The sequence below is a fragment of the Rhinoraja longicauda genome, chromosome 1 (genome assembly GCF_053455715.1).
Source record: "Rhinoraja longicauda isolate Sanriku21f chromosome 1, sRhiLon1.1, whole genome shotgun sequence".
Classification (NCBI taxonomy): Eukaryota; Metazoa; Chordata; class Chondrichthyes; order Rajiformes; family Arhynchobatidae; genus Rhinoraja; species Rhinoraja longicauda.
In genome coordinates, this window is record NC_135953.1 from 66,518,368 (window position 1) to 66,542,056 (window position 23,689).

Consider the following 23,689-nt stretch of genomic DNA (forward strand, 5'->3'; position numbering starts at 1 on the left):
TCTAAAAGTAGAGAGATGTCATTTTTTAAACCAATAAATTTGAAAACATTATACTGATGGATGCTGCAGTGCTATTAATGTTATACGGAGTTGTTGTATGCTGGGGAGAAATATGCTCAGGAGAATGACAAACCGGCTGACAAATGAAAAGGCTAATTTCCCAATGGGTGCTAAGATATGCAGAACCGCAAAAGAAAAGTTTTTTTTCCCTCGGGTTAACCGCAGTAACAACAGACTTTATGCTTTTTATACAGTTTTGACCCCCTCTCGGAGTTTGGGGTGAAAAATGGTCTTTAGACAGTTTATAGTTAATGGTTCATTATATAGTATTGATTTTTTTGGAAGTGAATTATTCTAGCCATTGGAAAAGTGATTTAGTCAGTGAAACCTTCTAGCAATTATATGCAGTGCTTCCTGGCTCAAGATTTCGTATGTATAACATTGCTTCCTGAGGACGCAATATTGCTATCTATATTGCTATTTGAAACACATTTACTGAACGTTAATATATTTTTTTAATGTCTAGGTGATGCAGATTGGATGCATATTGAATATTTCTTCCCATTTTCTTGTTCATTCAAGGCAAGATGATCCATTAAATGGGGAAAGTGCATTTGACGATCCTTCTTTGCTGGGAAATCTTCAGGGCAATCATGTAAGTAATGTGTTATTGTTTTTATAATTTGCTTTTTGGAGATGAACTCAGTTTGTTGTCATATAGTTTTAAATGAATTGTGAAGTACAATGTTGCCTGAATGTCCTTTTCCACATGAGTACATCACGTCCTGGTATTAAACTCTTGGTTATACGTGAGTACAAGACTAGCTTGGTAATTTAAGAAGATAACTGCAGATGCTGGTACAAATCGAAGGTATTTATTCACAAAATGCTGGAGTAACTCGGCAGGTCAGGCAGCATCTCGGGAGAGAAGGAATGGGTGATGTTTCGGGTCAAGACCCTTCTTGGTAATTTGCCCAGCCATTGGTAGCCTTCCTAATTGTTATCAGTTGCAAGTTGTCGGGTGAAGGAGCACTTGGTGTCCATCAGGCAGCGTTTTAAGGTACATACGTCATCTGTGCACAGAACTATTTTTAGCTGTAAGTGATTTCCATTTTCAGTAGAGAGTTGTAATGATTCACTAATCTAAGTAAAGGAATTTTGTTCTTGAAACATCATCTTCGCATCTTCCCTGCCACAGGAGATATTTCTCCTCTGTATTTACCGAGGAGAAAGACAGTAGGACGGAGGAAATTGAAGCAGTAACTGGAAGTGTCATGTGAGCAGTCAGAGTTACCGTTGAAGAAGTACTGAAGGTACTGTCGTGTTTGAAGGTAGACAAATCTCCAGGGCCTGATCAGATATATCCGAGGTCATTGCGGGAAACTAGAGAGGAAATTGCAGGAGCCCTGGTTGAAATTTACGTCCTTAAGTACAGGAGAGGTGCCGGAAGACTGGAGGGTGGGAAATGTTTGTTGTGCCTCTTTTCAAGAAGGGTTGCAGGGAAAATGCTGGGAACTGTAGGCCAGTGAGCTTAACATCTGTTGTTGGTAAGTTACTGGAGAGTATTCTGAGGGACAGGTTATATAGGGGTTTAGATGGGCAAGGGCTGTTCAGGGATAGTCAGCATGGTTTTGTACCTAACAAATTTGATTGATTTTTTTGAAGACGTGACCAAAAAGGTCAATGAGGGCAGAGCTGTAGATGTTGTGTACATGGATTTCAGTAAGGCATTTGACAAGGTTCCGCATGGGAAACTGCTCTGGAAGGTTAGATCACATGGGATTCAAGGAGAGAAAGCCAAATGGATAGCAAATTAGCTCCATGGAAGGAAGCAGAGGGTGATGGTGGAAGGTTGCTTCTCAGACTGGAGGCATGTGACTAGTGGTGTGCCTCAGGGTTCGGTGCTGGGCCCGTTACTATTTGTCATCTACATCAATGGTTTGGATGAGAACATGCAGGGCTTGATTAGCAAGTTTGCTGATGATACAAGTTAGTGGTTTTGCAGATAGTGAAGATGGTTGTGAACGATTGCAGCAGGATCTGAATCGATTGGCCAGTTGGGCTGAGGAATGGTTGATGGAATTTAATACAGAGAAGTGTGAGGTGTTGCATTTTAGGAAGTCGAACAAGGGCAGGACGTACACAGTAAATGGTGGGCCTCTGGGTAGCATTGTAGAGCAGAGGGATCGAGGAGTACAGGTGCATGGTTCCTTGAAAGTCAAGGTGCAGGTAGATAAGGTGGTCAAAAAGGCCTTTGGCATTTTGGCCTTCTTCAGTCAGAGTATTGAGTAGAGAAGTTGGTAGGTCACGTTGCAGTTCTTTTAGACGTTGGTGAGACCGCATTTTGAATATTGTGTTCAGTTCTGGGCACCGTGTTGTAGGAAAGATATTGTCAAGCTTGAAAGGTTTCAGAAAAGATTTACGAGGATGTTGCCAGGACTAGAAGGTGTGAGTTATAGGGAGAGGTTGAGTAGGTTGGGTTTCTATTCCATGGAGCGCAGGAGGATGAGGTGGTATCTTATAGAGATGTACAAAATCATAAGAGGAATAGATCGGGTAGGTTCACAGAGTCTTTTGCCCAGAGTAGGAGAATCGAGGACCAGAGGACTTAGGTTCAAGGTGAAGGGGAAAAGATTTAATAGGAATCCGAGGGGTAACTTTGTCACACAAAGGGTGGTGTATGTATGGAACAAGTTGCCAGAGGACGTAGTTGAGGCTGGGACTATCCCATCATTTAAGAAACAGTTAGACAGGTACATGGATAGGACAGGTTTGATATGGACTAAACGCAGGCAAGTAGGAATAGGGTAGGTGGGACTTTGTTGGCCGGTGTGAGTGAGTAGGAATGAAGGGCCTGTTTCCACACTGCATCACTCTATGACTCTAAGTGCTATTATAGTTTTTTCTGAGAGAACCTCTCATTCACCCGCCATCTCAGGACTCGGTCTGGTTTACCTCTGCTGTTCTTTTTATTTCAAGTGGATGGGGAGACAAGACCTATGTGTGATGTTCCAGATATGATCTCGCCCTGTCTTGTCCTAATAATTGGAGCAAGATGTCTCCACTCTGGTATTGAACTCCTCTTGCAATAAAGCCATGTGCTGCCCAAATTATCTATGCAGGTGGTGATGTGTAAGGCTATGGAAGCCCCTCTTAAAACCCAATATTTTTCATTCTTCCACCATTTAAAAAATCACTGCACTGTTCTATTTTTATTCTACATAACTGGGTGACCTCCCATTTTCCCACAGTATATTTAATCCCCCGTGCACGGCATCCAGTCATTTAAACTATCGATATTTCCCTAAAGACCCTCTGTATGCTCCTGTCAGTCTACAATGCTGCTTGGGTTTGTATATCATCAATAAACCTGGTTATAGTACACTTGATCCCCTCACTCAAATCATTGATATAGGTTGTGAACAGCCAGGATCCTACACCAATTCCTGAAATGTTGGCATGTTGGCCTTCATGACGAGAGGATTTGAGTATAGGAGCAGAGGTCGATCTGTAGTTGTATAGGGCCCTGGTGAGACCACACCTGGAGTATTGTGTGCAGTTTTTGTGAGGAAAGATTGGAAAGACTGGGCTTGTATTCATTGGAGTTTAGAAGGATGAGAGGAGATCTTATAGAGATGTGAGGGTCCCTGGTGGTGAGCCGCGTGGTGCGAACCCTCGGCTTGGGGGGTGGAGGGGTCACGGAACGGAATGGGGAGGAGTGGCAGTTGGTAGTGGACTTCCAGGAGGATTTGAACTGGTTGTGGGTTTGGGAAGCTGTTTGGTGCTTGAGGAATAAAGAAAACTTTGCTTGACACGTGTCCCGCTTCATCGGCTTTGCTTGACACTCGTGTCCCACTTCATTGGTGACCCCGAGGGTCTGAAATAGGATGTGGTGTACCTTGACTTTCAGAAAGCCTTTGACAAAGTTCCACATAGGAGATTAGTGGGCAAAATTAGTGCACATGGTATTAGAGGTAGGGTACTGACCTGGATAGAAAATTGGTTGACAGACAGAAAGCAAAGAGTGGGGATAAATGGGTCCCTTTCAGAATGGTAGGCAGTAAGGCTCGGTGCTGGGACCGTAGCTATTTACAATATACATTAATGACTTGGATGAAGGGATTAAAAGTACCATTAGAAAATTTGCAGATGATACAAAGCTGGGTGGTAGTGTGAACTGTGAGGAAGATGCTATGAGGTTGCAGGGTGACTTGGACAGGTTGTGTGAGTGGGCGGATGCATGGCAGATGCAGTTTAATGTGGATAAGTGTGAGGTTATCCACTTTGGTGGTAAGAATAGGAAGGCAGAGTATTATCTGAATGGTGTCAAGTTAGGAAAAGGGGATGTACAACGAGATCTTTGTGTCCTAGTGCATCAGTCACTGAAAGGAAGCATGCAGGTACAGCAGACAGTGAAGAAAACCAATGGAATGTTGGCCTTCATAACAAGAGGAGTTGAGTATAGGAGCAAAGAGGTCCTTCTACAGTTGTACCGGGCCCTGGTGAGACCGCACCTGGAGTACTGTGTGCAGTTTTGGTCTCCAAGTTTGAGGAAGGATATTCTTGCTATTGAGGGCGTGCAGCGTAGGTTTACTAGGTTAATTCCCGGAATGGCGGGACTGTCATATGTTGAAAGACTGGAGCGACTAGGCTTGTATACACTGGAATTTAGAAGGATGAAAGGAGATCTTATTGAAACGCATCAGATTATTAAGGGGTTGGACACGTTAGAGGCAGGAAACATGTTCCCAATGTTGGGGGAGTCCAGAACAAGGGGCCACAGTTTAAGAATAAGGGGTAGGCCATTTAGAACTGAGATGAGGAAAAACGTTGTCAGTCAGAGAATTGTAAATCTGTGTAATTCTCTGCCTCAGAGGGCAGTGGAGGCCAATTCTCTGAATGCATTCAAAAGAGATCTAGATAGAGGATAGCGGAGTCAGGGGGTATGGGGAGAAGGCAGGAACGGGGTACTGATTAAGAATGATCAGCCATGATCACATTGAATGGCGGTGCTGGCTCGAAGGGCCAAATGGCCTCCTCCTGCACCTATTGTCTATTGAATGGCAGCACCATACGAGCTTACAGCGTCCGCACCTTTCTGCTTATCTTTGGCTCTTGCCACTTCACCTGGCCTTTCACCGTTGCAGACGTGTCCCAGCCGTCGCTGGGTGCCGACTTCCTGCGGGCGCAATCACTTTTAGTTGACGTGAGGGGCAACGCCTCGGTCACGTTTCCACATTGGAAGTGATCTCCTTGCACCTTGCAGCGTCCGCCACGCCAATCCGCAACCCCGCAGTCTGCAGTGGACAATATTTACGCCCAAATTTAGGGGGACTTTCCTGAAATTTTGACTCCACTAATTCCACTTGGCCAGCCCGTAACATGGTGTGGTGCACCACATTCTTACTTCGGGACCACTACTACACGCCCGCGCCCGCAGTATGCCTCCCGACAAGCTCCAGATCACCAAAGCGAAGTTTCGCAACGTGGAGGCTATGGGAATTGTCCGGCGCTCAGATAGCGCATGGGCTTCCCCGCTGCACATGGTACCGAAGGTCTCCGGGGGCTGGAGGCCTTGTGGCGACTACCGCCGTTTGAACGACTCCACCATCGCGGATCGCTACCCCATTCCCCAATTCCAGGACTTCTCCGCAAATCTGGCTGGGGCTAAGTTCTTTTCGAAGGTCGACTTAGATTGACTTAGGTCGACTTAGATCGACTTAGGTTACCACCAGATTCCCATGTGGCTGGACGATGGCTATAATCACCCCCTTCGGGTTGCTTGAGTTCCTGCACATGCCCTTCAGCTTTAAGAACGCCGCGCAGGCCTTCCAGCGCCTGATGGACACTGTGGGTCAGGGACTCGATTTCCTTTTCATTTACATGTACGATATCCTCGTGGCTAGTCGCTCACGGCAAGAACAATGCACCCACCTCCGTTTGTTGTGCCAGCGCCTCAGCGAGCATGGTCTCGTCATCAACCCTGACAAATGCCAGTTAAGCCTATGTGCCATCGACTTTCTGGGCCACTGCGTGACGCAACACGGAGCTGTTCCACTCCCGGACAGGGTCGAGGCCATTCGTCAGTTTCCGCGGTCTTCCACAGTGCGGGACTATCAGGAGTTTGTAGGGATGGTCTCGTTTTATCACCGATTTGTGCCAACGGCGGCAAAGATAATGCGGCCACTCTTTAAGTTGCTAACTAGCAAGCAGCGGGACGTGCAGTGGAACGACGACGCGGTGGCTGTTTTTGACGTGGCAAAGGAAGCGTTGTCTCGGGCGACGATGCCGGTGCATCCGCGGGTCGATGTCCCTACAGCCCTAACGGTGGATGCCTCGGACTCCGCGGTCGGCGACGTGCTGGAGCAGTCGCTGTACGGTCACTGGCGGCCTCTCGCCTTTTTCAGTCGCCAGCTTAACCCGGCGAAACGGAAGTCCAGCGCGTTCGACCGGGAGCTCCTCGCCTTGCACTTGGCTATTTGCTGGAGGGCCACACAAACCATAAGCCCCTCACTGTTGCATTCGTTTAGGTTTCGGATCCCTGGTCCGCTCGGCAGCTGCGCCAGTTCACGGCAATCTCCGAATTCACGACTGACATCCGCCACATTGCAGGCAAATGTAACCTGGTTGCTGACGGCCTGTCCCGTCCAACTAATGAGGCCGTCCTCGACGTGGCCCCGGGCATAGATTATTCCAGGGCAGCCGACTGAACTGCGGTTTCTGGTTTGGTGCTGGACAACGTGCCGTTGGGTCCCTCCGGCGTTACTGTCCTGTGCAACGTTTCCCCGGGGCAGTAGGATTTGAACTGGTTGGGGGTTTGGGGAGGTGTATGGTGCTTGAGGAATAAAGCAAACTTCGCTTGACACGTGTCCCGCTTCATTGGCTTTGCTTGACACTCGTCTCCTGCTTCAATGTATAAAATTATAAAAGGACTGGACAAGCTAGATGCAGGAAAAATGTTCCCAATGTTGGGTGAGTCCAGAACCAGGGGCCACAGTCTAAGAATAAAGGAGGGGCCATTTAAAACTGAGGTGAGAAAAAACTTTTTCACCCAGAGAGTTGTGAATTTGTGGAATTCTCTGCCACAGAGGGCAGTGGAGGGCAATTCACTGGATGAATTTAAAAGAGAGTTAGATAGAGCTCTAGGGGCTAGTGGAATCAAGGGATATGGGGAGAAGGCAGGCACGGGTTACTGATAGTAGATGACCAGCCATGATCTCAATGAATGGCGGTGCTGGCTCGAAGGGCCAAATGGCCTCCTCCTGCACCTATTTTCTATGTTTTTCTGTCATGCCAAACTGATTACAGACACCAAAGCAAAGTAATTATGACGCATTTATTCATAGTTTTATGTCCATCAACTAATTCTCAAGTTGAGCAAGTATATTGCCACCAATACTATAATTTGTTTAATAATCTCATGTAGTACTGCTTCGAGGGTTCCCAAAGTGCAAATACACCACATGCATGTGCGTTAGGCTATTGTGTAGGGAAAAAAACTGTAGATGCTGGTTTAAATCGAATGTAGACACAAAATCCTGGAGTAACTCAGCGGGTCAGGCAGCATCTCTGGAGAGAAGAAATGGGTGATGTTTCGGGTCGAGACCATTCTTCAGACCCTGTCCGAAGAAGGGTCTCAACCCGAAATGTCACCCATTCCTTCTCTCCCGAGATGCTGCCTGACCCGCTGAATTACTCCAGCATTTTGTGTCTACATTGCATTAGGCTATTGTTCTTCAACTACAGCTTGGTGTTCAACACCATCATCCCCTCCAAATTTAACAAACTGAAAACTGGGTTTCTGCTCATCCTCCCCAATTGGATCCTTGGCATCCTCATCAGAGTGAATTGGCAACATTTCATGCTCAAACTATCCCAACCATGCTCTTGTTTTGCTACCACCGTCGGGAAGAAGTTAGAGGAACCTGAATGTTATGACCAGCAGATTCAAGAACACCACCTTCTCACCAACCATCAGACACTTAAACACTACACACTACGAATCTCAGCAACTATGATCTTGTGTATCTTTGGTTGCACTACTGATTTTGTTTTGTTACACTATTATGGTTACCTAATATTATGGTTATTAATTTATTACACTTTTGATTCATATTATCTGCATTATTGTGTTTACAGGCCTGTTAAGCTGTATTAAGGAAGAATTTAATTGTTCTGTCGTCAGTACATATGACAATTAAACACTCTTGACATGGTTTGATCAACATAATATAAAAATCTATTATTTTGAGATTGTATTAAAGAAATTTTAACCAGATATCCATCAATTTCCAAACAAAACTTGGTTCCCACCCAAAACATCATCTGTCTATTTTCCTTCACAGATCTTGCCTGCCCACCTGAGTTTCTCCAGCACTTTGCTTTTAGCTCAAGATTCAACCATCTGCAGTCTTGCATTTCTCCATTTTACTACTGCTCCACTGCAAAATCTCCTCAAATTATGGTCACTTTGAAAGAGTTATCCTTCTCTCCAGGAGTTCTGTGATATCCTCCCGTTTTCCTCCCCTTCTGTGATTCCTGGTGCTCTCCTTTTAGACCATTTTCTGAACCAGGCTCAACCATACCTATGTATCTTTCCTCACTTGCTTTTGCCACAAGAAGAGTCCCGACCCAAAACATTGTCTGTCCACTTCCCTCCACAGCCTGGCCTGCTGAGTTCCTCCAGTGCTTTTTTTTTGTTTCAGATTGCAACATCTGCAGTCTCCTGCATCTGAAATCTTGTCAGTAGTAACCACCATCTGTTTGCCATCTCTTAACATGGGTGGCACTTTTTGTACAAGAGTGTGTTACATAAGTAGTTTCCATAATGTGCATTAATATAGCTTGCTATGGAATATAGTTTAACATTTGTAGCAATTACAAAACTTGGATCTGTCCCTGTGTTCCAAATACCATACCTGATGTGATCCATTTAAAATGTGAAGTAACATTTGCTTTCTGCGTTTGAAGATGATGGCTTCAAAAATAAAAACAAAAAATTAACATGCGATCTAGTTCAATACATCAGTACTGCCACCAGGGGGCATCACTGAAGTGCTTTTTTTGGACAAAGCATTAAATCATTGCCAATTTATTGAATCCAATATTCGAGTTATATATTTTGTCAGGGCACTTCTATAAGTAAAATGTTTAACATACACTGTGTGTATTTAACTTTAACTTTTGGAAATGCTTTAACTTTTTGAAATGCTTTAACTTTTTAGAAATAATGATGAATCTTTTGTTGCCCACCTTTTGTGGGATTTTGTTCAGAACATTACTGTCATTCAGCCCTCTGCAAAGTTCAGTAGATTTTGCAGGGTATTTAGGACCAATCTAAATAGACCAAGTAAATGTGTATTTCCAACTGACAAACATAAACTTATTAAAGACCAGCACAGAGCCTGATCCAAAAGCTGTTCCTTAGAAAAGTGTATGCAATCTCATATTGGACATAGAAAGCAAAATTTATTTAGGGGCAGATAAAGACAAAATATATATTTTTAAATCTATCTTTTTTTTTTTCAAGATATGAAACTCCACACTTCTAGAAGTGAATTTTCAGTCCCCAGAAGTTGTTTAGCAATTATTGCAATTTAACAGGCTATGAAAAAGGTAAATACTGTGCAATGGGCCAGATCTAAAGCTATTTGGGCAGCCTGATGTTTGAATGATGAACTAGATGACGAGGCATTTTTGCACATCCTTCAGAAAAATAGTTTCTCTGGTAGCTGCTTCCAGAATTTTTGTATTCACCTTTTAACTCTGGTTACAGAAAGATGGGGTTTTGAGCCAGGAAATCCAAAAGAAAACAAAATTAAGAAGAAATGCTCAATTAGTTCATGGTGGCGCAGCAGTAGAGTTGCTGCCTTACAGTCAATGCAGCGCCAGAGACCCTGGATCGATCCCGACTGCAGGTGCTGTCTGTACGGAGTTTGTACGTTCTCCCCGTAACCTGGATTTTCTCTGAGATCTTCGGTTTCCTCCCACACTCCAAAGACGTACAGGTTAATTGGCGTGGTAAATGTAAAAATTGTCCCTAGTGGGTGTAGGATAGTATTGGTGTGCGGGGATCGCTGGTGGGCGCGTACCCGGTGGGCCAAAGAGCCTGTTTCAGCACTGTATCTCTAAACTAAACTAAACTAGTTTCAATCAGATTGTTTAATAGCTTTCTCAGTTAATACTCATTTTTTCCCAGCACTGGTGGATTTCTGGTCCCCTCACTTATTTTGATATTGATTTTTGATTTTGATGTTTTCTCCCACATATCGATATCTAGATACCTTTTATGATTTCATAATCATGCTTAAAATAATTAGTCACATAAGTTTTTAGCTGGATTGGAAGCTGTGTTAAATGTAATTTGACTGTCAATTCTCTAAGAAAAATATTGCATTTGGCTGGATGCCATTTGTGGTGAAGCTCAGGTTTTTCGTCATTTACCAGTCACACATCTGTTCAGTAACGGTCGAAAAAAATCACAGCTATAGTATCTGACATGTCACAGAATTTTAATTTCTCGATGAGAAATTAATTTTGCAATCAGTTAAATCTCAATTTCTCAATGAGCTAATTTCTTCATTAGAACTTGTACTACTTTGAAGATGTAAATTCATTTAATATTCCATGTTGCATGATCGATTAAAAAAAAAAAGATTATATGGGGCAGCACAGTGGCGGAGCAGCAGAGTTGCTACCTCACAGCACCAGAGACCCGGGTTCAATCCTGACCTCGGGTTGCTGTCTGTACACCGTTTGTACATTCTCCCTGTGACCGTGTTGATTTTATCTGCGTGTTGGTTTCCTCCCACATTCCAAAGACATGCAGGTTTGTAGGTTAATTGCCCCTAGTGTTAGGATCGCGAAAGTGTGATAACATAGAACGAGCGACGGTCTCGACCCGAAACGTCACCCATTCCTTCTCTCCTGAGATGCTGCCAGACCTGCCGAGCACTCCAGCATTTTGTGAATAAATACCTACGAGTGAATAGGTGATCGTTGGTTGGCAAGCACTTGGTGGGCTGAAGGGCCTATTTCCATGCTGTAACTCTAAACTAAACTAATTGCTCAGTAGTCGCAAAAATAATGTTACAGATTCATTGGTAAACTTTACAAAAGTTTAAGTGTTAAAACAGTAAAAACAATCTCACATCTTTCCATAGAGATATATATCCACATCAAAGCTCTTATTATCCCGAGGCATTCTTGATTTTTTTTTCTCTAGCCTGCAGTGGTGAGCAGAAATTTATGGTCACTTGCAATAAGTAAGCACATGGAGCCACCTCTCTGCCAGGTAGACTTCACGTTTATCACTTTCTGTTTATGCAGCTCCAAATCCCCCCAAAATGCCGCTGGGCACAGTAGAAAAATGAAAGATGATCCTCATGCATTCATACAAATTGGTTGAAAAGTTATTCCCAAGGTTTCCTTTAAGTTTCTCTACAAATGTGACATTTTGACAGAATGAGTTGCCTTTGAAATTTGCATGAGCATTAAAACTATCTGTTGCACTCTTCCCTTACAATCATTTTTTAAAATATTAAAATAGTTTTAACGACCAGCTGAAAATTGCAATTTTTTTAATCAGCAAAGTTCAATGAGGCATCAAAAGGGATCTTTGAGTACAGCTTCAGTCACTATTAAACGAACTACTCTCCCGGTTATCAAACAAAGTACATTCAGTTGCTGCCTTGAAGAGAAGACCTGACAAAGATTTTCACAGGAATGAAAAAATTGATAGGGTAAATAGGTTCCTGTCCTGTAACATTATAGGTTCCTGTGCAGTGGGGACAATAATAAACTGAGCACATAGCTTTGAGGGGCACCAGTGGTGAACGTCAAGATGGAGGAAATATTATGACCAATTCTAACTGACTGAGGTCTACTGGTCAAGAAGTCCAGAAGCCAGTTGCAGATGGAGATCTCCAGGCCAAGGTCCAGATGTTTAATAATACTTATATGGTATTATGGCGCTGAAGGCTGAGCTGTAGTCAATGAATGGCATCCTGCCATAGGTGTTGTTATTGTCAAGGTGATCCTGGGCTCAATGTAGTGCGAGCATGGTGGTATCCTCCAAATACCTCTTCACCGTGTATGCAAATCAACCACAGATATGATGATAACGGTTAATTTCCTCAGTAGGTAAATGGGACGGCATTTTATAAATGGGTATTCCAGATCAGAGGAGCAGAATTGAGCTAAGATCATCACGTTAGTGGAATATGCAATTAGAACCCAGTTTCTCTTGAGAAATATTAATGTCGCAGTAAATCTAGCTGACATTCTCTTTTCCTGAACGTTGTTCATCTTTTGTTAACATTTTAGCCCACAGCACCAGTGATCTGCGAGTTTTTAACAATGATGGCAATTTGCCATACAGCTGTGCCTGAGAGGGATGTTGACAGGATAATCTACCAAGCCTCATCCCCAGGTGAGAATTAATACCAAATGAGTCAAATTAATTATGTTGAATAGTTGTGCTATAATTAAAAGCCCGTGCATTTTTTAAATATGCTTTTTCTTTGCAGCTGGTTTGCCGCACTGTTGTATATGATTCAATGTGATTTATTTCCACACTGTTCCAATCACAAACTTGGGAACTTACTCAAAATCTTATGTTAGGATATTTAAACTAAATTTATGGTAGTGTTGCAATTTAAGCATCTAGTGCTGCCAAATTGCATTGCATTTTGAGTATTCTAATAGTTTATGGCATCACTCATCTAACTGATCCATTTGTCATTGATTTGAGTGGTATAATCAGCAAATTTAATGATCAAATTGGCACACTACATGGCCACACAGTTATGGATGTAGAGGGAGTAGAACGATGGACTGTACTCAATCCTGAGGGGCACCCGTGGTGACGGTCATGGGGAAGGAAATATCGTGACTTACTAACATACCGAGCGAGGCCAGTCAATCAAGAAGTTCAGAAGCGAGTTGCAGATGGACATCAAAGGCTGTTGTCAATGAATAGCATTTTGACAAAGGTGTTCTTATTTTCAAGTTGATCCAGAGCAGAATGTAATGAACAGGCAATGACATACCCTTTAGGCATATTTTTCCTGTATGCAAATTGCAAAGGTTCCAGATCGTCTGGGGACTGTTGCTAATGTGGGCTGTTAGCAGTCTTCGAGACCACTTCTTTATGTTCAATGTCAGAGCTGCTGGGCAGTGGGCATTGAGAAAGGTCGCTTCATTCTCCTTGAGGACTGGATGGAGGTTTCATCGCAGCAGATGGAGGGGACAGTGGATTGTTGAAGTGAGAGGTTGAAGATGTTGGCAAAGACCGTGGCCAGTTGATTGGCACAATGTGTCAGAATCTATCCAGGCCGGCCGCTGTCCAAGAATTTAGCCCCGTGAAAGCAGATCTGACATCTACTACTGAAATGTATGGGACAAAGCAAATGGGGAATAGGGGGGGGGGGGGTGCAGGGAAGAGGAGAAACACCTTGGTGCTGAAAACGGGTGTAAAATGCAGTGAGCTCATCTGGTAGACATGTGCTGTTGCCAGAGATCACCTCCAACTTCAGTTATGAAAATGTTCATGTGAATTAGAACACATTTTCATTCATTATTTATACCAACAAGTTAGTTCCATAAGGACTATTAAATGTAGATTATCATTTTTATGACTACTGAAGATGCTATGTTATTTGAGATCATTCCTATGTGTTATGGGTTTGTTCCAAGTCGCCAATATCCAGTGTATTGATGACAATATGAGGAAAATTCTAATGCGACAAATGCACTAGGCATTAGTGACTTGGAAAGTGTCCATTACTTGCAGAAGTAGGTAATCATCCAAAAAATGCAAGCCTACTTTCAACAGTAGTATTTTTTTCCATATGCAGTCCCCTTCATAATATTTGGGACAAAGACCCATCATTTATTTATTTGCCTCTACTCCACAATTTGAGATTTGTAATAGAAAAAAATCACATGTGGTTAAAGTGCACATTGTCAGATTTTAATAAAGGCCATTTTTATACATTTTGGTTTCACCATGTAGAAATTACAGCTGTGTTTATACATAGTCCCCCCATTTCAGGGCCCTGTACAACTGCAGAAGGACCTCTTTGCTCCTATACTCAACTCCTCTTGTTATGAAGGACAACATTCCATTAGCTTTCTTCACTGCCTGCTGTACCTGCATGCTTACTTTCAGTGACTGATGAACTAGGACACCCAGAACTGCAGATGCTTTACAAAAAGGACACAAAGTGCTGGAGTTACTCAGCTGGTCAGGCAGCATCTCTGGTGACTTTTTGGGTTGGGACCCTTCAGTCTAATTGTGGAGGAGGGAAAGGTGGGACAAGACAAAGTCTGGCAAGTGATTGGTGGATACAGGTGAAATGGGGGTTTTGATATCCATATTTCAGTTCTTCTAAGCAATGCACCTTTCGTCAATTATTTCTAATTCAAATAGGAGCTCCCTCTAGTCCAGCTCAAAATGTATTCACTAATCAAGCAGCACTGTGCTCTGGATTAGAAGTCTAATGGCCTTACAAAAAGTCCTGGAAATCTCTATAACAGAACTGTAGGAGTGGTTTCGCACAAATGACTGCAGCAGTTCAAGAAGACAGCTCACAATCACCACCTCAAAGTTAATTAGGAATGAGTAATACATGCTGGTCTTGATGGCAATTTCCTGATCTCAAAAATAAATCCAACCAAAAGAAATTGGGAAATAGGATGTACTTTCCTGCCTTCTTTATAAATTTTATTTAATCTGGATCTGTTTCTCAACGAGAACAGAAACTGTTTGACTCAGCAGATCAAGTAATGGAGAGTGGAACAGAATTTAAGTTTCAGGGCAATGATCTTTCCTCTGTTCCTCAGCAGTGAGTGGGCAGATGCATGGCAGATGCAGTTTAATGTGAATAAATGTGAGGTTATCCACTTTGGTGGCAAGAACAGGAGGCAGATTATTATTTGAATGGTGTCAAGTTAGGAAAAGGGGAAGTACAACGAGATCTGGGTGTCCTTGTACATCAGTCACTGAAAGGAAGCATGCAGGTACAGCAGGCAGTGAAGAAAGCTAATGGCATGTCGGCCTTCATAACAAGAGGAGTTAGTATAGGAGCAAAGAGGTTCTTCTGCAGTTGTACAGGGCCCTGGTGAGACCACACCTGGAGTATTGTGTGCTGTTTTGGTCTCCAAATTTGAGGAAGGACATTCTTGCTATTGAGGGAATGCAGCTTATTTTCACATGTTAATTCCCAGGATGGCTGGACTGTTATATGTTGAAAGACTGGAGCGACTAGGCTTGTATACACTGAAATTTAGAAGGATGAGAGGGGATCTTATTGAAACATATAAGATTATTAAGGGATTGGACACGCTAGAGGCAGGAAACATGTTCCCGATGTTGGGGGAGTCCAGAACCAGGGGCCACAGTTTAAGAATAAGGGGTAGGCCATTTAGAACAGAGATGAGGAAAAACTTTCACCCAGAGAGTTGTGAATCTGTGGAATTCTCTGCCTCAGAAGGCAGTGGAGGCCGATTCTCTGGATGCTTTCAAGAGAAAGTATATAGAGGTCTTAAAGATCGTGGAGTCAAATGATATGGGGAGAAGGCAGGAACGAGGTACTGTTTGTGGATCAGCCATGATCACAGTGAATGGCAGTGTTGGTTCGAAGGGCCGAATGGCCTACTCCTGCATCTATTGCCTATTGTCTATTGTATGAACAAAGATGCAATCATTTTATTTTGTAGATGAAGGAGCACTAGTAAGAGGAGCAAAACAATTGGGCTTTGTGTTCAGTGGACGAACTCCGAATAGTGTCATCATAGATGCTGTAAGTATATTATCACTTTATATGATCTTTGATTCAAAATTTTAAACTTGAAGATTACTTGGGGCAATCAACTCCCATCGCCATAGTTCAAAGTTATTTTGTTGATACTGATGCAGTCTTGTCATGAAAAATCTTTTCAGAAGTTTGCAAAACCTGTCGATATTTTAACCTTGCAAGGTTTAAGGGGCATTTTTCTCTGAATTGTAGAAAGTAAGCAAACTCTGTAGGTGCCAATCCATTTTGGAGATAACATTGAGATTTTATTTATAACTTGTGCCGGTGCCAGATCAACTGCCGACCATTGTCGGATTCATCAAAATGCATTCATCAAAATGATTGTCCATCTGTTCTGTGGATGATTAAATTTTCCTGATGCCATTATATGAAGATCTTTTTTTATTGAGCATTCATTTTTTTGAGGTCAGTGCAATGAGACAGTCTCATGCAATTTGTATTTTGGTTGATATAACACAATATATAAATGCTGCATTATTTAGGAAGCTGGGGAGTCGAACATTGCAATACCAGGGGCGGCACGGTAGCGCAGCGGTAGAGTTGTCTAGAGTTCGATCCTGACTACGGGTGCTGCACTGTAAGGAGTTTGTACGTTCTCCCCGTGACCTGCGTGGGTTTTCTCCGAGATCTTCGGTTTCCTCCCACACTCCAAAGACGTACAGGTATGTAGGTTAATTGGCTGGGTAAATGTAAAAATTGTCCCTAGTGGGTGTAGGATAGTGTTAATGTACGGGGATCGCTGGGCGGCACGGACTTGGAGGGCTATATATGATATGATATGATGATCGATTATGCTTCACAGATGTTGTACTCAAACTCTTACTTAATTGAATGAAGATTTCTGCTGGTATGTTTCCATCTCTGAACCTCACTTGGATGACAAGCGTGATACAGAAAATCTCTGATAATCCACTATCCAACTTTTCAGAAATCCCAATTGTTTAGCAGCTGGCTCACCTGGTGATATTTTCCACTCCCCCTTCACATTGAGCAGATTCGCAGAATAAAATCACAATACTGTATAATGTCTTTTACAAAATGAGTTAAGAATGTGTTGGGGTATTAACTAGAGTAACATGCAGTAGTCTAGAAATCTGGTAACCTGCGCTTGCTATTTATCAACATTTTACTGCCATGTAAAATGCACCCTTTTGGTGTACTTTATGATTGATGGCCTAAAACGCAAATATCCCTACATTTCAATATTTGCTGGAACAACAAATGGCAAGGCCCTGGGGAGTGTTGTAGAACAGAGGGATCTAAGAATGCAGGTACATTGTTCCCTGAAGGTGGGGTTACAAATAGATTGGGTGGTCAAGAAAGCTTTTGATACATTGGCCTTCATCAGTCAGGGTATTGAGGAAAGAAGTTGGGATAGAAACAAAATGGTGGAGTAACTCAGCAAGTGAGGTAGCATCTCTGGGGGGCAAAAAGGGTAGGTGACGTTTTGGCTGAAGAGTGATCAGCCATGATCATATTGAATGGCGGTTCAGGCTCGAAGGGCCGAATGGCCTACTCCTGCACCTATTTTCTATGTTTCTTGTAGAGATTTATATAATCATGAGGGGAATAGATATGATGAATGCTCAGTCTTTTACCCTTTTACCCTGAGAACAGAAATCAAGAAGCAGAGGACATGGATTGAAAATGTGAGGGGAAATATTTAATAGGAACCTGAGGGGCAACTTTTTTCTCCACAGAGGGGGGTAGGTACATGTAACGAGCTGCTAGAGGAGGTAGTTGAGGCAGGTACAATATCAATATTTAAAAGGCATTTGGACGGGTACATGAATAGGATAGGGTTAGAGGGATATAGGCTAAACATGGGCACATGCGACTAGCTTAGATGGGGCATCTTGGTCGGCATGGGCAAATTGGGTCGAAGGGCCTGTTTTCATGCTCAATGATGAATTTAAGAGAGAGTTAGATAGAGCTCTGGGGGCTAGTGGAATCAAGGGATATGGGGAGAAGTTGGGCACAGGTTACTGATTGTGGATGATCAGCCATGATCACAATGAATGGCGGTCAGTGCTGGCTCAACGAGCCGAATGGCCTCCTCCTGCACCTATTTTCTATGTTTCTATGACTCTGATACCATGAAGTAAAACCAATCAAAAACACTTGCCGTTCATTCTTTTTCATCAATGTCTGCTTCTGTCTATTAACCTTGTAACAGAGGTTCAGAGATATATAACTGAAAAGTGCAGATTAACTGGTTTAATTTTGATCTTTTCATCAGTCTTTTTTCTGTTACAGCTTGGACACGAAGAAAAATATGAACTGCTCAATGTGCTTGAGTTTACCAGGTAATGGTTCTACAAATTATGTTAAAGTTAAACAAATTGTTCTCCTATACCATTGCAGTGATCGCATTTGTACAATGACTTTTTATAATGGATTTCCACTTTAGGCAACTCATGGGATGATGGCATGCTGCAAAACCAGCATTTATTGCCCTTCCCTAATCGTTCGTAAGAAAATGGTGGGTGATTTAACTTCTCTGCCATCTTTCTTGTGAAAGCAAGATCTAGGCAGATCTAGGAGTGTGGTCCAGCAACAATGAGGGAATTACTATTTCCATGTAAGAGGTGTGTGCAAGTTGAAGGATAACTTCAACACCTTGGTGGTGACGTACATCTTTTGCCCTGGTTACTGGAGGTTTGAATTATGGAGAAGCTCTCAAGGCAATCTTAAGTTGGTGCAATTCGCCTTATAGGTGGCACACACTGCAGCTAGAATGCAAAGAAATGGAAGGGGGGGGGGGGGGGGTAATAGTTTAATATGCTGGATGGATAATCAATTGAACCATATGATTTTTGCCTTCAGTGGTGTTGAGCCCTGCTACAGTAATGAAGCTAAATGCACAGAAACACGAGAAAATATTCAATCACGTTGGATGTATGTCATGCAGATTATGGAAATACTTTGAGATATTGGGAGATGTATCCCATTTTACAGCGATCCTTTTATTTTAGAAATCTGGTTGGGCCAATTAAAGTTTCTGGTCAATGGTGTCCTTTCACTACAATGTTGATGGTGAGGGTTTCAGTAATTTTATAAAAGCAAAGAATGGCAGGGGAGGTGGGTAAACATGGAGATAAATTGTTGGAATCTCTTCTTTCCTCATTGTCTTCCCTTTTCGTAACCTCTTTTTGTTTGCTTATTTCTCTGTCATTCCACAAGTCCTTCATTTCATCAGTTATCTCTCTTGCATCTCTTGGGTATAATTAGAAACATTCTGGTGTACGTCTGTGATTCTCCTTGGGCCGTTCCATCAGCAATGGATAGCTAATTAATTGACAAAAATGCTCTTAACAATATGACAGGGACTTGATTTAATTTCAAGAAAAAATGGAAACTGGTGAATCGTTAAGAGTTAATTTTCTCTCGCACGATTATGTACTAGTAATTCTCACAATCTCCATTATAAGCTGATGTTTTGTTATACAAAATTTATTATAGTAAATCTTATAAAATTTATTTTCTGACTTATTTAATTTAAAGGTGAACACTACTGTGTGCATGTAGTCTCATAGGCTTCCATTATTTATGCAGCTGGTGGCCAAAATATTTTGAATTTTAAGATACCGATATAGCTGTGCAGTCCTCCCTTTAGTAAAGTATTCCATAATTCATTATGTAGCTTCCTTTACTGTCCAAACATAAAAGCAGATGCCCGACTGGTCATCCAAGGCACCTTCCACCATAGCAAGACTGGAACAGTTGATGAGTTGGGTGTTTCTCCAGTGAAGCAGGAGTTGCAGCTTCTGATTTCAATTTGTTATTGTGGGATAGGTACGAGGGGTATAACACTTTCTCCTTGGAAGGAAGGAGAGAAAATCTAAGGATGTCATTTCTGACCCTGTGATGTACCACCTGACAGTGTGTTTGGAGTGACATTGGGAGGCCCTTGAGAGGAGGGTGGGTCACATGGTGGAAAGGTGTGGTGTGTGTGTGGTAAAGGTACCATCACTTTGTTGATTGGGAAGGGTTGAGGGGGCAGGTGGCTAAGGATGGCAGGGTTGAGTAGGCATGAGCCAAGACCTTATCAAGAATCAACCCAAGAGATGTATAATCTGAAGTCATGCAAGTAGTTGCCCCATAATATTTAAATATATGTCTGCATTTTCCCCATCAAAAGTCAGCAAATTTATATTTCTGTGTGGATGCTAATACACAACGACCAAATGAAAGGAGAAAACGGGGCTGAAAATAACATGAAAGGAAGTGTATTATCCTCTGAGAATTCCTACCTTAAACACATCTTGGAATATTTTTAGACAGCAATTTTTGAACTTGACCACAAGTAAGAATCTAACATTAAATGGCATGGATAATTTATCAATCAAGTTCCACTCAAAATCTTTGGTTCTGTCAAAACTGACTATGAATATATAAAGAATATTGTCTTGTAATTGTGAAAGAAGGAAATTAATATTTTGTCGTTTGTTCAGGTTTACTGAACTTGAAATATTCCTCCTCTGCAAATATCGCTCCTCTGGAGCTAATTCTTTCAAGAAACCTTTTCTCCCTCTATCTAACTGATCAACATTTTGGTTCTACAAATGATGGAACTGAACACATTGGAGTTATAAAACTCTGTGTGCAGCCTTCACACATTGGTAACCTAATCTTTAAACTCTGACCATTGAAATTGGTCATATTTTTACCTCCACAAAAATTTAACACATTCACCCATTCCATCATTGAATCCATTAGTTCAATTATTTCCTCCAACATAATCTTCTCCTACCTTCATGGTAATTCCCTAATCTCCACCATCATATTTCACCAAGCCTTTCAGTTGACAGTGTACAGAATTTCTAGTGTTGCTATCTTCCATCAAACATTAAATTCAGAAATTGTGTCCTTCATGGCGTTTATTTTCCTCACTTAAACAGATCCACTTCAGAGACCCCTGATTATAACCTCCTGTCCAACTTTTGCAACTAGAAGCAAATCGTGAGGTGTATAAAATCATGAGAGGAATAGATCGGGTTGACACACAGAGTCTCTTGCCCAGAGTAGGGGAATCGAGAACCGGAGGACATAGGTTTAAGGTGAAGGGGGAAAGATTTAATTGGAATCTGAGGGGTAACCTTGTCACACAAAGGTTGGTGGGTGTATAGAACGAGCTGCTGGAGGAGGTAGTTGAGACAGGGACTATTGCAATGTGTAAGAAACAATTAGACAGGCACATGGATAGGACAGGGTTAGAGGGATATGGGCCAAATGCCGGCAGATGGGACTAGTGTAGACGGGACATGTGGTTCAGTGTGGGAAAGTTGGGCCGAAGGGCCTGTTTCCACGCTGTATGACTGACTCTATGATATATTTGTGCATGAATTAAGAGCCATCTTTTCACATTCGTCCAGCCTGATCAGCTGCTTTATAACCCTCCACCTGCTGTTGAAACATAGAAAACAGGTGCAGGAGGAGGCCATTCGGCCCTTCGAGCCTGCACCGCCATTCAATATGATCATGGCTGATCATCCAGCTCCGTAGCCTGTACCTGCCTTCTCTCCATACCCCCTGATCCCTTTAGCAAAAAGGGCCACATCTAACTCCCTCTTAAATATAGCCAATGAACTGGCCTCCATTATCTTCTGTGGCAGAGAATTCCACAGACTCGCCACTCTCTGTGTGAAGAAATGTTTTCTCATCTCGGTCCTAAAAGACTTCCCCCTTATCCTTAAGCTGTGACCCCTGGTTCTGGACTCCCCCAACATCGGGAACAATCTTCCCGCATCTAGCCTCTCCAACCCCTTAAGAATTTTATATGTTTCTATAAGATCCCCCCTCAGTCTTCTAAATTCCAGCGAGTACAAGCCCAGCATTCTATTGTTGTTGTGCTTGTTTCCTGCCTGCCACTTCTTGCCTTTGTGTATTGGTTGAGTGACTGATTTTATCTGGTGTTTAGATTTTTCATACTTGGTTCCATTTGACTCACACATTCAGAATAAAAGCTTAGAGAGTCTTGGGTATATTTTTCCAGCATTGTATAAAAATCATGTTTCCAGAATGGATCATAATTTTGACTATTTGGTATCTGAATTAATCCACAATGGAAATATGACCAGGTGCTTTCAGTCCTCATTGGTATGTAGCTGTGCATGGAATGGCACATTTTCCTATGCATTGGGTTGCATTGTTCTGATGCTGGACACTCAAAACAAGCATGTTTTAATTGACTGCTCCCTGACTAGATCTCAGCTCCTGGACTGGGGAAACACAAGGAAGTTTCAATATGCATCTTTTTCCCTTTGGTTTATGTTACTCTATCTTGACTCCAACCAAACCCATGTCCTTTCCCCCACACAGTTGCCTGGACACAGTCTTGAACATGCCTAATGATGTGTGTACTTTCCAATGATGCAGCAAGTGAAGTAAAGGCCATTCAGTAGTATCCTGTGAGGTGTTGATTATGCAAGGCAAACCCACTCAAGGTCTTTTTATACGTAAATTTGACAGCAGAAAGTAGACATTGGTAAACTAGTCCTCACAGCAGAGAACCAGAGAGCATAGGTTTGAGGTGAGGAGCAAGATGTCTAGAGAACCAGAGGACATAGGTTTAAGGTGAAGGGGAAAATAATTAATAGGAATCTGAGGGATAACATTTTCACACAAAGGGTGGTGGGTGTATGGAACAAGCTTCCAGAGGAGGTAGTTGAGGCAGGGACTATCACAACATCTAAGAAACAGTTAGACAGGTACATGGATATGGGCAGGTTTGGAGGGATATAGGCCAAACGCAGTTGGTGGGACTAGTGTAGTGGGCAAGTTAGGCCGAAGGGCCTGTTTCTAAGCTGTATCACTCTGACTCTATGATACAAGAATTTTTTTTTCACCCAGAGTGTGGTTGAAGTTTAGAACGCATTATCTGGAGAGAACAGTGTAGGCTGAGACTCTCATAACATTTAAATGGTATTGAGTTAAGCACTTGAATTACCGAGGTAGAGACAGTTGAGGACTACGTGGCTGGTAAATGGGATTAGTGCAAATGAATACCCGAAGGTCATCATGCACAGGATGGGCTAAAGGGGCTTGTATCTGTGCCTTATGACTCTAGTCTTCTGGTGTTTAAACATGTGCAATTCAACTTGGAAATCTTGCAATTGCTCTCCGATGTCCTGCACTGTTGCACTTCTCATCAATAGGCTCAGTCAGACTTCGTTCAGTGACATGATCTTTATTCTCTTGTGTAGGAAGGAACTACCAATGCTGGTTTAAACCGAAGGTAGGCACAAATAGCTGGAGTAACTCGGTAGGTCAGGCAGCATCCCTGGAGAAAAGGAATAGGGGTTAATTAAGAGAGGGAAAAAAGAGCATAAAGAAAGCTTGCGGGAAATATAAAAACTGACGTAAAAGTTTCTTTAAGTATGTAAAAAGGAAAAGATTAGTGAAGATAAATGTAGGTCCCTTACAATCAGAGACAGGTGAATTTATGTTGGGAAATAAGGAAATGGCAGAATGGTTAAACGAGTACTTTGGTTCTGTTTTCACTGAGGAAGACACAAACAATCTCCCGGAAATATAGAGGACCGAGGATCTAGTGGGAAGGAGGAACTGAAGGGAATCCACATTAGTCAGGAAATGGTGTTGGGTAAACTGTTGGGACTGAAGGCAGATAAATCCCCAGGGCCTGATGGTCTGCATCCCAGAGTACTCAAGGAGGTGGCCCTAGAAATTGTGGATGCATTAGTGATCATTTTTCAATGTTCTCTCGACTCTGGATCAGTTCATGTGGACTGGAGGGTAGCCACTGTAACCCCACTTTTTAAGAAAGGAGGGAGAGAGTAAACAGGGAATTATAGACCAGTTAGCCTTACATCAGTAGTGGGGAAGATGCTGGAGTTGTTTATGAAAGATGT

The 23,689-nt window shown here is 42.5% G+C and overlaps 1 protein-coding gene across 2 annotated transcripts in view; it reads left to right on the top strand.

Annotated features, from left to right (window-relative positions):
* The window catches only part of atp8a1 (ATPase phospholipid transporting 8A1), a 269,218-nt gene that overhangs the window by 121,336 nt on the left and 124,193 nt on the right, over window positions 1–23,689 (top strand). For both annotated transcript variants that reach the window (XM_078399210.1, XM_078399200.1), the window contains 4 exons: window positions 583–655; window positions 12,325–12,430; window positions 15,721–15,803; window positions 18,075–18,124. In XM_078399210.1, the coding sequence (XP_078255336.1) occupies window positions 583–655; window positions 12,325–12,430; window positions 15,721–15,803; window positions 18,075–18,124 (312 nt within the window). The remainder of the gene's footprint in view (window positions 1–582; window positions 656–12,324; window positions 12,431–15,720; window positions 15,804–18,074; window positions 18,125–23,689) is intronic.